The sequence below is a fragment of the Capra hircus genome, chromosome 22, assembly GCF_001704415.2.
Source record: "Capra hircus breed San Clemente chromosome 22, ASM170441v1, whole genome shotgun sequence".
Taxonomy (NCBI): domain Eukaryota; kingdom Metazoa; phylum Chordata; class Mammalia; order Artiodactyla; family Bovidae; genus Capra; species Capra hircus.
The window spans coordinates 42,794,648-42,807,668 of NC_030829.1; the positions used below are offsets into that span (position 1 = coordinate 42,794,648).

Consider the following 13,021-nt stretch of genomic DNA (forward strand, 5'->3'; position numbering starts at 1 on the left):
AGATGTAAAACTTAAAGAGCCACCTTGAGTATATAAACAGGGCTCCCAGGTGGCTCAGCGGTAAAGAATACATCCCCCTGCGATGCAGGAGACAAAGGAGACGTGGGTTCGATCCCTGGGTTGGGAAGATGCCCTGAAAAAGGAAGTGGCAACCCACTCCAGTCTTCTTGCCTGGGAAATCCCATGGACAGAGGAGCCTGGGGGGCTATAGTCCAATGGTGGCAAAGAGTCAGACACGACTGATCACAGAGTATAAAAGCTACAGAGGATAACCCCCACTCCCACCCCAGACTGGACAGGAGAGAAGCTCGATACCAATACACTCACAAACTAGGGCTGACTGTTCAGAGCACGGTGCCAGGGTGCAGCTCAGCCTTGCCCCAAGGAGCCCCTCCTCTCTCTGGTCCCCCTCCTGCTCCGTAAGGCAGGGGCGGGCACCCTCAGGCAGCTCATCACTTGACTCTTCAATCCAGAGCCCTGAGAATTCAAGGATGCGGCTCTCAGGTGAGAAAAGGGACATAGCGTATAAGTGGGAAAGTGAGGGTCTCTAACTTTGCCACAGCGGGTGCAGCCTGAGCACCAAGGCATCTGACCCGGGAGGGTGGAGGAGCACATCTGCTCCTTAACCACGTCCAAATGTTGCAAACCCGGCACGGGGTCAGCGGCCCAGGTCCAGGTGCCAAAGCGTGAACACGGCAGACGACAAACAGCTATTTTCTCGAGAAAAGTGGTGCTGTCCCCCCTGGCCCAGGCCAGCCTCCAACACTCCTGTATTCTTTCTTTCAAACCAACTTGAAACTGCCCCAAGCACAATGAGAAGTGAAGGGCCAAGTTCCAGAGCCCACCAGCCGCCAGCACGCACACACACACCATCAAAAAGGCTTAGTCAGACGCAGTGAGCCAGGAGAGAGGCGGCTGCTTGTCAGCCTGCTGGGAAACACGTGGCCACAGCAGCCCTCTTCCAGCAGTCTTGCCAAGCTTCCGGGATGATTTGTGGAGGAAGAAATCAGAAGTTAACGCATCTCTGTGTCTTTGTAGGCACACCTCTACTATGTCACTGTGAAGATTTTCACAGAAGCTCTGGAGAAACTGGAAAGCCAGCCAGCGATTCAGCAGGTGCTCAAACGCCTCTGTGACCTCTATGCCTTACACGGCATCCTGACAAACGCAGGCGACTTCCTCCATGACGGCTTCCTGTCTGGAGCCCAAACAGACATGGCGAGGAAAGCCTACCTGGACCTGCTCCCCCTCATCCGGTGAGTGACTGCCCTTCACCCTCAATCCTCTGTTCATTTCAAACACCGAAACTTTCAGCCCCAAAATTCTTGCTAAACGGGGGTCTGGCAAAAGCAGCAACAGTCCTGGACACACTATGGATTAAGAAAGGGGAAAAAAAGGGAAAAAAATTACAACTAAAATGTTTATGAGTAAATCATCTAGCTACTTCAAACTCTAACATTATCTGGCAATGATAGAATCTATAGAATATGAATAAAATAAAGCATACTACATATTAATACTGTGTATCAAGAATAGTATTAATGAGTCTTAGTCTTAGCTGGTACTTAAGGAACACTGTTTATCAGACAGTGTGCCAAAAGCTTGTATATGCATCATCTCATTTGATCCTGATAGGCTTCCGAAGTGGATACTGTTAATTTCCCTGCTTCATAAAGGGGAGAAAGCTGGGACTTGGGGTTGAAGGTCACACAATCAGCCAGAAGAGCGGCAGGGCACAGTCTAGGACCTGTCTTGCCTCCAGAGCACGTGCTCTTAAACTGCGTGTTAAAATGAAGGCTGGGCTATTGTTCATTTCAAATATATCCTCATTTTTGTTGAACGTGCTTAGTTGACTAAACTCACTTAATACTCCCTCAGCTTCAAGATGACATTTTTAAGATCTAGTAATTCGTGTCCTGACTTGTAAAACAATTTGTTGTTGCCCAGTCACTCAGTCGTGTCTGACTCTCTGCGACTACATGGACTGTAGCTAGGCTTCACTGCTCTCAACGATCTCCTGGAGTTTGCTCAACAATAATATAGTTTTTACAGACAGCATAAAGCAGTGCAGTTTACCACTGTGACATACTAATGCAATTTCATCCTGTCACTTTATATATAATCAAAATGATCACTTTAAGAAAACCAAAGCCCCAGCATGACCAGGATACTGGAAGAAACAGAAATCATTACTAATTAGGAACCATTGTCCATAAGATGGAAAAGGAGACAATCTGAGACGTTGCTTTTCTGAGAAAATACGATGCCTGCTGTGTTTGTTGGGAGCCACGCAGGGCATGACGCTTAAGTGTACGACTCTTCCCCTAAAACCTCCGATAGTTCACATCATCAACAAGAATAAGAGAACAAAAGAAAAGGGGACTCCCCTGATGCTCCTGCAGTTAGGACTCCATGCTTCCATTGCAGGAAGCAGCCACAGTTTCAATCCCTCCTGGTCAGGGAAATGAGATCCCGAATCCCGCAAGGCACAGCCAATAGAGATTTGAACTTAAAAAAAGAAAAAACAAAAGATATTCATGAAGGAGATTAAAAAAAAAACAAAACTAGACCAACTTTTTATTTTGAACAATATCCAACATGTTACATGTGACTCCGTTAATGCTCACTGAATTGAAACTCAAAAATTATCAAAACTACATCAGATGTAAAATTATGTGCCAGGTATTAAACTTTCTCTAATAGAGAAAATCCAGTGGTTAGAACCGTTAATAGCATAATTGAGTACTGCACACTTCAAGCCCCAGTGTATCCACCTTTCTGAAACGCTTGGCATTTAAAGCAAGTGAAGATGATGACGTCCTAGCCCTGACTGTTGGTGATAATGAAACACAAAAGATCACCGATAAGCATGATCTTTTTTTAAATTTGCAACAGCATGCTGGGTGCTTCCCTTGGCCCCAGAGACTTACAATTCAAGACAAGGCAGCCAGCGCCGACACAAGCAGGCAACGCACGCAGGCATCAGGCCCGCACGTCGGTTTCTTCACATCGTGGTTTCTAGAGTAACCTTCCTACTGCTGCTGGGTAATTAGGAACCTAAGAGACTCCAGGCTTTTGCCGTCCTGTGTCACAACTCCACGCCTTGATTATTCAGCACCACCCTCAGATTTCTGAGATGACAAATGGAGGATGGCACACTGCTCTAAGTGACACTAAGAACCAGCTCTCTGCATCACGGTGATCAGTGGCTAAAAGTTCTCAGTGGTTTAAACAGTCATACAATCCCAAGGGTGACACTTTTAGGCAAAGACGGCAGACTGAACATGTGCATTTACTTCTGTTCCCTCCTGAAACCCTACTAAAAACATCAATAAATCACTTTAAAAATGTTAAAGGCATAAACCCACAGAGAGAGAGAGTGCAGGAGAGGGAAACAGGGAATCTGGAGAGGAGATGGATGAACAGTGACTCGGCAGGTCTGACTACACTGAGTTTCAAACCAGAGCAGCAAAAGCCGAGAAGCCATCAAGGGCCACCACAGAGCCCAAGAACTGCAGCACCGCGGCCCTCTGGCAACAGGCGTGAGGGGGGAAAGACAGGGTGGGCTGGAGTCTATCTCAGAAGGGGCCGAATCCCTGGTTCCCCTCCTCCTCTCTAGGCAGGTGTAAAGACCTTCCCTGACAGAACCCTGGCAGAAGGCTGAACAGAGGGTCTGCAGACTAGAAGACCTCAGGCTCAGTTGAGGGTGAGGACCACTGGGCTACCCTACAGAAACCAGGGGCCTGAAGCCATGTTTATAGGCTAATGCTGACAGCCAGCCGTCTCCCCCAGCCCTCTTTTCCCACATGTGCATGCATGCCAAGTAGCTTCAGTCGTGTCCGACTCTCTGTGACCCCGTGGACTGTGGCCCACCAGTTCCTCTGTCCCTGGGATCCTCCAGGCAAGAATATTGGAGTGGGTTGCCATGCCCTCCTCCAGGGGATCCTACCTATCCAGGGATCAAACCTGCCTCTCTTACGTCTCCTGCATTGGCAGGCAGTTCTTTACCTCTAGCCCCACCTGGCAAGCTCCCTTTTCCCACAAGTTCCCAGCAAACTGGCGGCCAGGCCAGTGTCCTATAGGAAAATGACATCATGGTCCTTCTCTGGAGAATCTGACCAGTCCAAAGGAGAGACAAGTGAAGATACCGACACGGGGGTTCCCCAATGGTCCACCCAGTTCAGCCCACAGGGAATTCCACACTGACAAGTACAGCAGGCTTCTAATCAGCTAGCCTGTCCCACTCTTAGCTATGACCAGACACTCAGGGATTGCCAGCACACGAGGAAAGCCCGTCATAAAAGACAGAAACCAAGCAGGAACAAGGCAACTCCAAAGACACAAGAGAATCTTCCTGGTGAAAACTTTTTTGAAAGATCAGTAACATCCTCAAAGAGTTCACAGGACATATGGCAAGCAGAAAAGAATGTCATTTCTTAAGTAATATTCAGAGAAGAGCAACAGAAAGAGCTCTGTGAAATCAATGACAGCGAAAATGAGAAGCTCAGCTGAAGGCCCGGAGGACAAAGCTGCAGAAATCTCGTAGAAAGCAAGCATACCCAAGATGACAGGAAAAGGACAGAAGATAAAAAATAGTAAGGGGACTGACCCTAACTGTCCATCTGAAGAACGGGACTAGAAAGAGAAGACAGAAAATACTGAAGGGAGCAAATCATTAACAAAATAGTGCAAGAAAACATTCCTCAAATGAAGCATTCGAGTTTCAGGCTGCAAAGACCAGAGGAGAGGAAACGCGCACACACACATGAACTAGGCCAAAATTTAGGCAGCGGCACAAATACTACAAAGGCAGGCCAGCAGGGCAGGGGGTCAGGAGCGCTGCGGAGGGGCGGGGACGGTGGTGATCTGCAAAGAGCTGAAGGTGGGGAGGGAGGAGGAGCCGTGCGGCTGGCTGGGAAAAGCGCACTCCACGCAAAGGAGAGGCTAGGACGCTGGCAGGCAGAGCATGCGCGACACGCCCACCAGGGAGAGAGAAAAGGCCGGGCAGCTGGAGTCGCGTGGCTGAGGCGGAGAATGAGAGTGGAGGTCAGCGAGCTGCGGGTGTGCTGGGAAGGGCAGCAGAGGGGCTGGAGGGCACGGCAAAGACAAGACTCTGCCCTCTGCTGTGAGTGGGAACGAGGAGGGTTCTGAGCATAAAACACACAATCTGAGGGAATCTGAGGGGTGTCTGTAAAGGATCACTCCAGTTGCCATGTTAAGAACCCACTGGGGAGGGGGGAAGGGTGAAAAGCAGAGCGGCCAGTTAGGAGGCTGCCCCAATAAGCCCGGTGAGAGATGCTGGCGGACTGGACCAGCGTGACAGGAGGTGGGGGGAAGTGGTCCAAGTTTGGGTTTATTCTGGAGACAGAACGAGATTTGCTAACAGATCCGACGTGGAAAGGAAGGGACCGAGAGGAGCTCAGGTTTGGGGCCAGGACCGAGTCGCCATTTACTGTAGACGGGGAAGGCTACAGGAGAGCCAGGTTTGGGCAGGGTGGACGGAATGTCTCGAAGATCAGGAGGATGCTTTTGGATACATCAAGTTTGCAGAGCCCGCTAGAAATCACGTAAACCGTTAGTAAGCAGGGGAGGCTGGAGAGAGAAACTCGGAAGCCACGGGCGTGCAGTTGGTATTGAAAGCCACCAGAGGGACAGTATCACGTGGGGTGAGCGTATGAAGAGGAGAGGCCCAGGCACTGAGTCTCAGGACCCTTCAAAGACGAGGAGGAGACGACCTCGACAAAAGCTGCTTAAGTGGAGTGGAGGGAATGAAAACCTGAATCTAGCCGAGGAGAACAGCCAGACAAGAACAACAACTGGAAAGAGCAAGCATAAAGGAGCTTGACACTTTCAAGGAGTTTTGTCACAAAGGGGAGGCAAGGTACAGGTGAGACGATGGGGAGGGAAACAGAGTCAAATGAGTGTTTTGATACAGATGGGAGAAATGGCAGCCTGTTTGTATACTGATGGACACGCTCCAGTACAGAGGGGAATTTCGACGTTGCGGTGGAAATACAGGAGAACTTCTGGAACACGGCTCTCTATTGGGCAAGCGGGGAAGGTATCCAGTGGACAAGGGGGGACTGGCCTGAGCTGGTAACTAGGACAGTGTACCTGTTTAGAGAGAGAAAGCCTCGTATGTTTAAATGCATGCTTGGGAACTTGTGGACTCCTCTTACCACTTCTATTTTCACTTCAGTGAAACGGGACTCAAAGTCACGTAGGTTAAGAGAGATGGGGAAGTGAGTACCACAGATCTGAGGATCAAAGAGAAGGTGGGAGAGAATCACCTGAGAGAATGAACAAGTCAATGAGTTCGAACCACCAAAGAATGATTGCCAAGTAGCAATTAGGGCCCACTCCAGTCTTCGGTGCAGTCACTATTGGTGTCTTCAGGCATATATTGTTACAAAGGTGCGGGACAAAGTTGGTGGAAAACGAGATATAACAAGGGATGGTGTTTTGCTGAACAAGTGTGACAAGCAAGAAAACCTGTTGAATGTATCTTGCAGCGAGTGAATATAACAGACCATGGAATTTCAGATGGATGAAGAAAGTGGGACCACACAGATAAGGGACTTGAGGCAGTAGGTGCGAGTAGAGTCAAAGAATTATGAACAGCACTGTAGGAAAACCATGTCATAATAATGAGAAAAGGCCATCCAGGATTAAAGTAAGTACAGCATCCCACGCACCTCAAATGCCGTGTGAGATGAGGGTTAGGGAAGAGTGTAAACAGTCAAGTATTTTATTTCATATCCTCTGCTAAAAAAGGAAGAGAAGCATGTAAACAAGTTTTTAAATAACTTCATTCCATAGGTTAAAAGAAAATAATTTTGCTGCCTGAAAGGTAAAATGAGAATTATAGAAGTCAGAGTAGTAGAGGGAGAAAGCTAGAAAGACAAGAAACGGTGAAAAGGAAAATGGCTGGGCTCACGGTGAAATGAAGACACAGATGACAAGCCCCGGTGAGTGATCCCGGCAGACAGAGGGAGGCTGCAGAGATCAGCGGAGGAGAGTCAAGGAACTGAGACATCAAGCTCCAGAGGAACTTGCACACAGACAGTGAAACCACTAACAATTAGGACAGAAGGGCCAGGAGAGCGACCCCTGGGCCAGGAGAGGTGGTGGGAACACGGCCGAGCTGTGGACAGAGTACATCTAAGGTCATAATAATCTACAGAATACACACCCCTAACAAGGTAAGCACTGAATATTAGTCTGGCCAAAACTGACTATACTAGGAGGCAGGAAGACCAAGGAGAGGAGGCAGAGGCTGGGGATGGGGAGGGCACAGTGGCGCAAGCGAGGAGAGGGGTGCTTAAACAAATCCGTATCTTCTCTAACAGGCAACAGATGGTAGCTAGCAACACTGAACAGGAAGTAGTAACACAAAAGACACTGAGAGGTGTTCAGGTCAGTTTCCAAAACAGCCGCTAAGAGAGTAAAAGCGACTGCCTCTAGGGGCTGGGGGGAAGAAATGGAGGTGAGACGCAGGGATATGCTGATTTTAAATAACCAGCCTTGAGAAACTATTTGACTCTTTCTACTGTGTCTATATAACTGATCAAAAATTAAAACTTCCAAAAAACATTAAAACTGAGCTGTTCAAAAAGTGGATAATGATGCAACTTCTAATTAGATGTTGTTATTCACCATCCCAGATGAATCGAGCATTCTAATATACTCACAAACTCTCTTTTTTCCTTTCAGGAAGGATGCCATCTTGTTAACTGATGCTTTTGACTTCACGGATCAGTGTTTAAATTCAGCGCTTGGCTGTTATGATGGACATGCCTATGAACGTCTGTTCCAGTGGGCTCAGAAGTCACCCACCAATACTGAGGTAGCTGACTAGAACACTTCATAAATTACTTAAGAGAGCAGGGAACAAGCAGCGACTATACCTCCATGCTTTCCCAAGGCAATCAATGTCCATTAGGTTAGAAATTGCTTGGCATAGTATATCTATTTACAACATTTTAATACAAAAAAAAAAAACAAAACAGGAGCAGGGATGTGGCCTGGCAGCGTCTCTGAGTTTGAACTGTAATCAGCAAAATGCACTGCTCAGAATTTGGTGAAGGGAATTAGGAGGAAGGACCAAGCTCTAAATCACAGCTTGACATACCCAAGGGCATACACACAGAGAGGCAGGCTGGCGTTTAAGTAACAGAAATAAGACAGACGACTGCACTGACTTAACCATCTTACTTTCAGCCTTTTAACTCAGTTTAGTGTTGATACAGCAGGTGTTGAGAGGGACCAGAAGCTTGGTGGGGGGCGGGTGGTGTCTCTCTCAGATCTCACCGCCTGCGAGAGATGCCGCCTTCCTCTTTAAGGAACAACATCCCAGGGACAGAGGGGGCTGTCGCAGTGCATCAGTATCCCAGGGAAGCCAAGTGAATGACAGTTACAAAGGTGGTGACAAGATCCCCAGCAGTCCTAGGAGAGACACCAGAACTCAATAACAGAAGAAGGGGGAGGACCCATAAAATCCTAACAGCCTAGGGCCAGGGCCCCAGACTCTGCTGAGCCTCAAGGGAAACGTTACGAATATCAATGGGTACATTAACTGGAGGAGAGAAATGGATCCTGCATTTAGAATTTGGGAAACCAACATTTAATAGCTGACTTGATACAGATGATCAAAACAAAGGCTCTCTATAGCTACACAACAGGCTATTTTGAATTCTATACTGCAAATGTGTTATTCAGATGATGAAGCTTACTTTTTTACCTCTTCTGTCAAATTTCAGAAAAAGTGTCTTAACACCTCATCAAATTGGCACCTCTCAGGCGTCCATTCACACTTAGCATGGTGTTAGACTTGCTCTTAACATTCTGCATCCTGTCATACCTCACAGCTTAATTTAACATGGTTATCTTAAGTTGCACCACAACCAGTTACCCCCAAGAAGCTTATCAGATAGAAGGCCAATTCAATCCCTTTCAGTCCCTCCCTGTCTCCAGGAAGGCACCCTTCTAACTCAGCAAGGAAATATCAAGAACTTACCTAAAGACTGTACATTTATTGGTTAGCACAGTCAAGCTACTTACATTATGTTACTTTTTCTAATAATTAGATCTCTGCTTTCTAACGTTTAAACCCTGGCCAAGAGCTACAGCGACCCCATCCCTCTAGATTAGCGCCTGTGGTCTAAAGAGACACACATGCCCTTTGATTCTCGAGAGAAAAACCTCCCCTGCCTTATTAACACCTGTCAGGGAACACTGCCATATCCAGCTCAAACCTGCTTTAGCAGCAATGCAAGGAAGCATGCCAGCTCCCCTGTTCCTCATCTTCACCAAAGAACAGAAGGGGCTCTCTGTCTTTTACTTGTTTCTGCCCTTCTTCTTGAAAGAGTTTACTCTGGACACTGCATGAGGGCCAGCCTGTCTAAATGGGCGTTGCTGACCCCACGCATCAGCACACTGGGTAGGCAACATGCGGCCACGTGACGTCCCAGGCACCCTCCCGGATCTCCCGCCACTTGACTGTGAACAGGACGCAATCTGCATCGGCCTAACTCCAGGGCCTACCACAGAGTAGATACTTTGCATTATGGAGTAAATGAACATGGTTCTACAACCTACCTGGGGGGCAAGGACCCTGCTGCACACACAATAACGCCAACTCTCGCCACCCTAGCGTACCTCACCTCGCTAAAAAAGGTGAAAGGGAGAGCAACGTGGCTCTTGCACGCACGCTGATTCTAGGAATGTGAGTTCACAGCCGACCTTGAAGAACTGTTTCCAGCTAGTTGAAATGACACTTGTTGGACTACTGATATGCAGCCCCCTCATCTGATATTCAGCCCCCTCATCGTACATTCCCGGCTCCTCTACAGACTACCAAAATAGTAGTTAAAGAGTTATTTTCTAATCTGCTGTAGGTAATTTTGAAACTGCAGAAAGAGACATTTTTCCCCCTCGTTTGCGCTAGCAGAAAAAGGAACACTACAGGTATTTCAAATCAATTAAAATCAAAGCTACTCTGAAATATGCCTCGTGAGACACAAAAGTACAAACGGGAATTTATTTCCCTGACATTTCTACCAAAAGGAAAATGCTATGCTGAGTGAAATGTGTTAGAACTGTAAGCGTCTCTTCTGTCTGGGGGAGGTTAAGTGTTGAGCTCTAACCCAGACAGCAGGATGCACTCCATGGTTTACTCTCTCCCCGGTGTCTCCTGTCTGTCTTCCCCCTGATTTGGATGCTATCTCAAGCCAGTTTCTTTGTAATGAACTGCAAAAGGCTGTTCCCCTTCCCCACTCAGTTCAGTTCCGTTGCTCAGTCGTGTCCGACTCTTTGCGACCCCAAGAACCACAGCACGCCAGGCCTCCCAGTCCATCACCAACTCCCGCAGTTTACCCAAACTCATGTCCATTGAGTTGGTGATGCCATCCAACCATCTCATCCCCTGTCGTCCCCTTCTCCTCCTGCCTTCAATCTTTCCCAACATCAGGGTCTTTTCAAGTAAATTAGCTCTTCCCATAACGTGGCCAAAGTACTGGAGTTTCAGCTTCAACATCAGTCCTTCCAGTGAACACCCAGGACTGATCTCCTTTAGGATAGACTGGTTGGATCTCCTAGCAGTCCAAGGGACTCTCAAGAGTCTTCTCCAACACCACAGTTCAAAAGCATCAATTCTTCGGCACTCAGCCCTCTTTATAGTCCAACTCTCACATCCATACATGACCACTGGAAAAACCAGAGCCTTGACTAGACGGACCTTTGTTGGCCAAGTAATGTCTCTGCTTTTGAATATGCTGTCTAGGTTGGTCATAACTTTCCTTCCAAGGAGTAAGCGTCTTTTAATTTCATGGCTGCAGCCACCATCTACAGTGACCCTAACCCTTCCCCACTAGAACTCCTCTAAGTGATTCCCTCTAGATGCAAGCAGTAGAGGCACCACTGGGGATAATTTCTAAACAAGAATCCTGTCTCCCCCCAATTATTCTACTGCAGAAATTTGTTAAATGGTTGCCAGATGTTCAACATACCTACCGATTCACTCGCTCATTCAATCATTTAACAAGTAGTTATTGAGCATATGACGTAAACCAGAAGCTACGCTAGGTGCTGAGGACACAGTGGAGAACGCCTGTCATAAGGAGCTTAGTTTCAGCTCAGACAGGCAAAAAAGTGAAACAATATCATAAAAGATGAGGGTGGGGAAAAAAAAAAAAGATGAGGGTAGAGCAGTGAAATCAAGACATCACATTAGAGAATAAGGTAGGGACTTTTCTGTGGTCCAGTGGTTAAGACTACTCCACACTCCCAACGCAGGGAGCACAGGTTCGATTCCTGGTTGGGGCATTAAGATCCCATGTGCTGTGCGATGGGGCCAAAAAATAATAATAAATAAATAAATATTTTGAAAAAGAGAGAACAAGGTATATTAAGAACACCCAATTCTGACACGGAACGCTTATTTCATTCCACCTTCTGGTTTCTTGCTTTTTGGTTAATGTGCTCAATTTCAAAGAGTCAAGCCTTTTATTTGTATTAAATCCCCAAAGCAAAATGATAAGCTGTGTTTTTAATTGGCCACCTGCATCCACAATTTGAAATCTGCATGAGAAAAGGAAGGATGCCCTTTGGAAAAAAATGTTTCCCCATATGTTCACCACAAAATAGATTTTAAAAATAAATTTAAAAATTAAGAATCTTATGTAACAAACATTACTGTTTTGAAACTACAAACTTCATGTGAAAGTGAAAGTCATTAATCCTGGCAGAGTCTGTCTCAATAATGCACTTCTTTCTACTCACAGGGGAACCCTGCCTATGAGAAATATATAAGACCACTATTACAAGGCCGGAGAGCCAGGCTCTGAGACGATCCGCAGCACTGGAGAGGCACCGTCACGTGCTAGTCATACTGCGGCGCAGGTGTCTTTAAAATCTACAGCTATCCATGTATGTGTTGTTTAAAAGAATCATTATCCTTCAGAGAGACAGTCTGAAGCGCATGAAATACCTGATTTATTCCAAAATAATGCAGGGGAAGAAATAGGGGGAGTGAATCATTGTTGAAGCTGTTCAATGGGTATGTGGGCGTTTACACTATTCTCTCCACTTCCGAATGTTTGAAATTTCCCACAATTTAAAAAAAAAACAATGCACTATCCATTTGTAGCATCTATTTTGTGAAATCCCAGGGTTTTGCTTTAGCTCTAGCAAAAGCCAGCAGATCTGTCAGTTGTCACTTATGTTGTTACAGCATCCATTTATTCATCCCAGGGCTTAAAAGAAAACACACACATGCACGCAAACAATCCTCTTCTAAAAGTGTACATACTTGGTACAGTCTAAATAAAATGTCGATCACCTCCCACCAATCAGAATGGTTGTCACTAAAAATATAAGAAACAGGGACTTCCCTCACGGTCCAGTGGCCCAGACTCTGCGCTTCTAGTGCAAGGGGGCAGGGGTTCAATCCCTGGTCAGGGAACTCGATCCCACGTGCCACAAGACAGACCCAGCACAGCCAAATAAGTAAATACTTTAAAAATAAATTAAAAAAAATTTTTTTAAGGTAATAAATAACAAGTACTGGCAAGGATATGGAGAAAGGAAAACACTTGTGCACCGTTGGAGGGGAGTGTAAGTTGGTGCAACCACTACGGAAAACAGTATGGAGGCTCCTCAAAAAGTTACCAGTAGAGCTACGATGCAGTCCAGCTATTCCACTTCTGAGTATATGTCCAGAGAAAACAAAACACTAACGTGAATGGTGCCTGTGTACCCCTACACTCACTGCAGCATTATTTACGGCAGCAAAGATGCGGGAACAATCCAAGTGTCCAGCACATGAACGGATAGAGAGATTGCGGTGTGCATAAACAGCGATATTACTCAGCCATAAAAAAGAATGAGACTGTACCATCTACAACAGCATGAATGGACCTAGAGAGTACTAGGCCAAGTAAAATAAATCAGACAAAAAAGACAAAGGCCGTATAGTTTCAATTCTATGAAATTCTATCTTAAAAAAAAAGACAAATGAGCAAAC

At 46.5% G+C, this 13,021-nt stretch overlaps 1 protein-coding gene across 5 annotated transcripts in view; it reads left to right on the forward strand.

Annotated features, from left to right (window-relative positions):
* ACOX2 (acyl-CoA oxidase 2) overlaps window positions 1-12,347 on the forward strand; it is a 29,880-nt gene extending 17,533 nt beyond the window's left edge. For all 5 annotated transcript variants that reach the window (XM_018066763.1, XM_018066759.1, XM_018066761.1 and 2 more), the window contains exons 13-15: window positions 1,039-1,256; window positions 7,714-7,846; window positions 11,781-12,347. In XM_018066763.1, coding sequence (XP_017922252.1) covers window positions 1,039-1,256; window positions 7,714-7,846; window positions 11,781-11,843 — 414 coding nt within the window. In that variant the 3' untranslated portion in view covers window positions 11,844-12,347. The remainder of the gene's footprint in view (window positions 1-1,038; window positions 1,257-7,713; window positions 7,847-11,780) is intronic.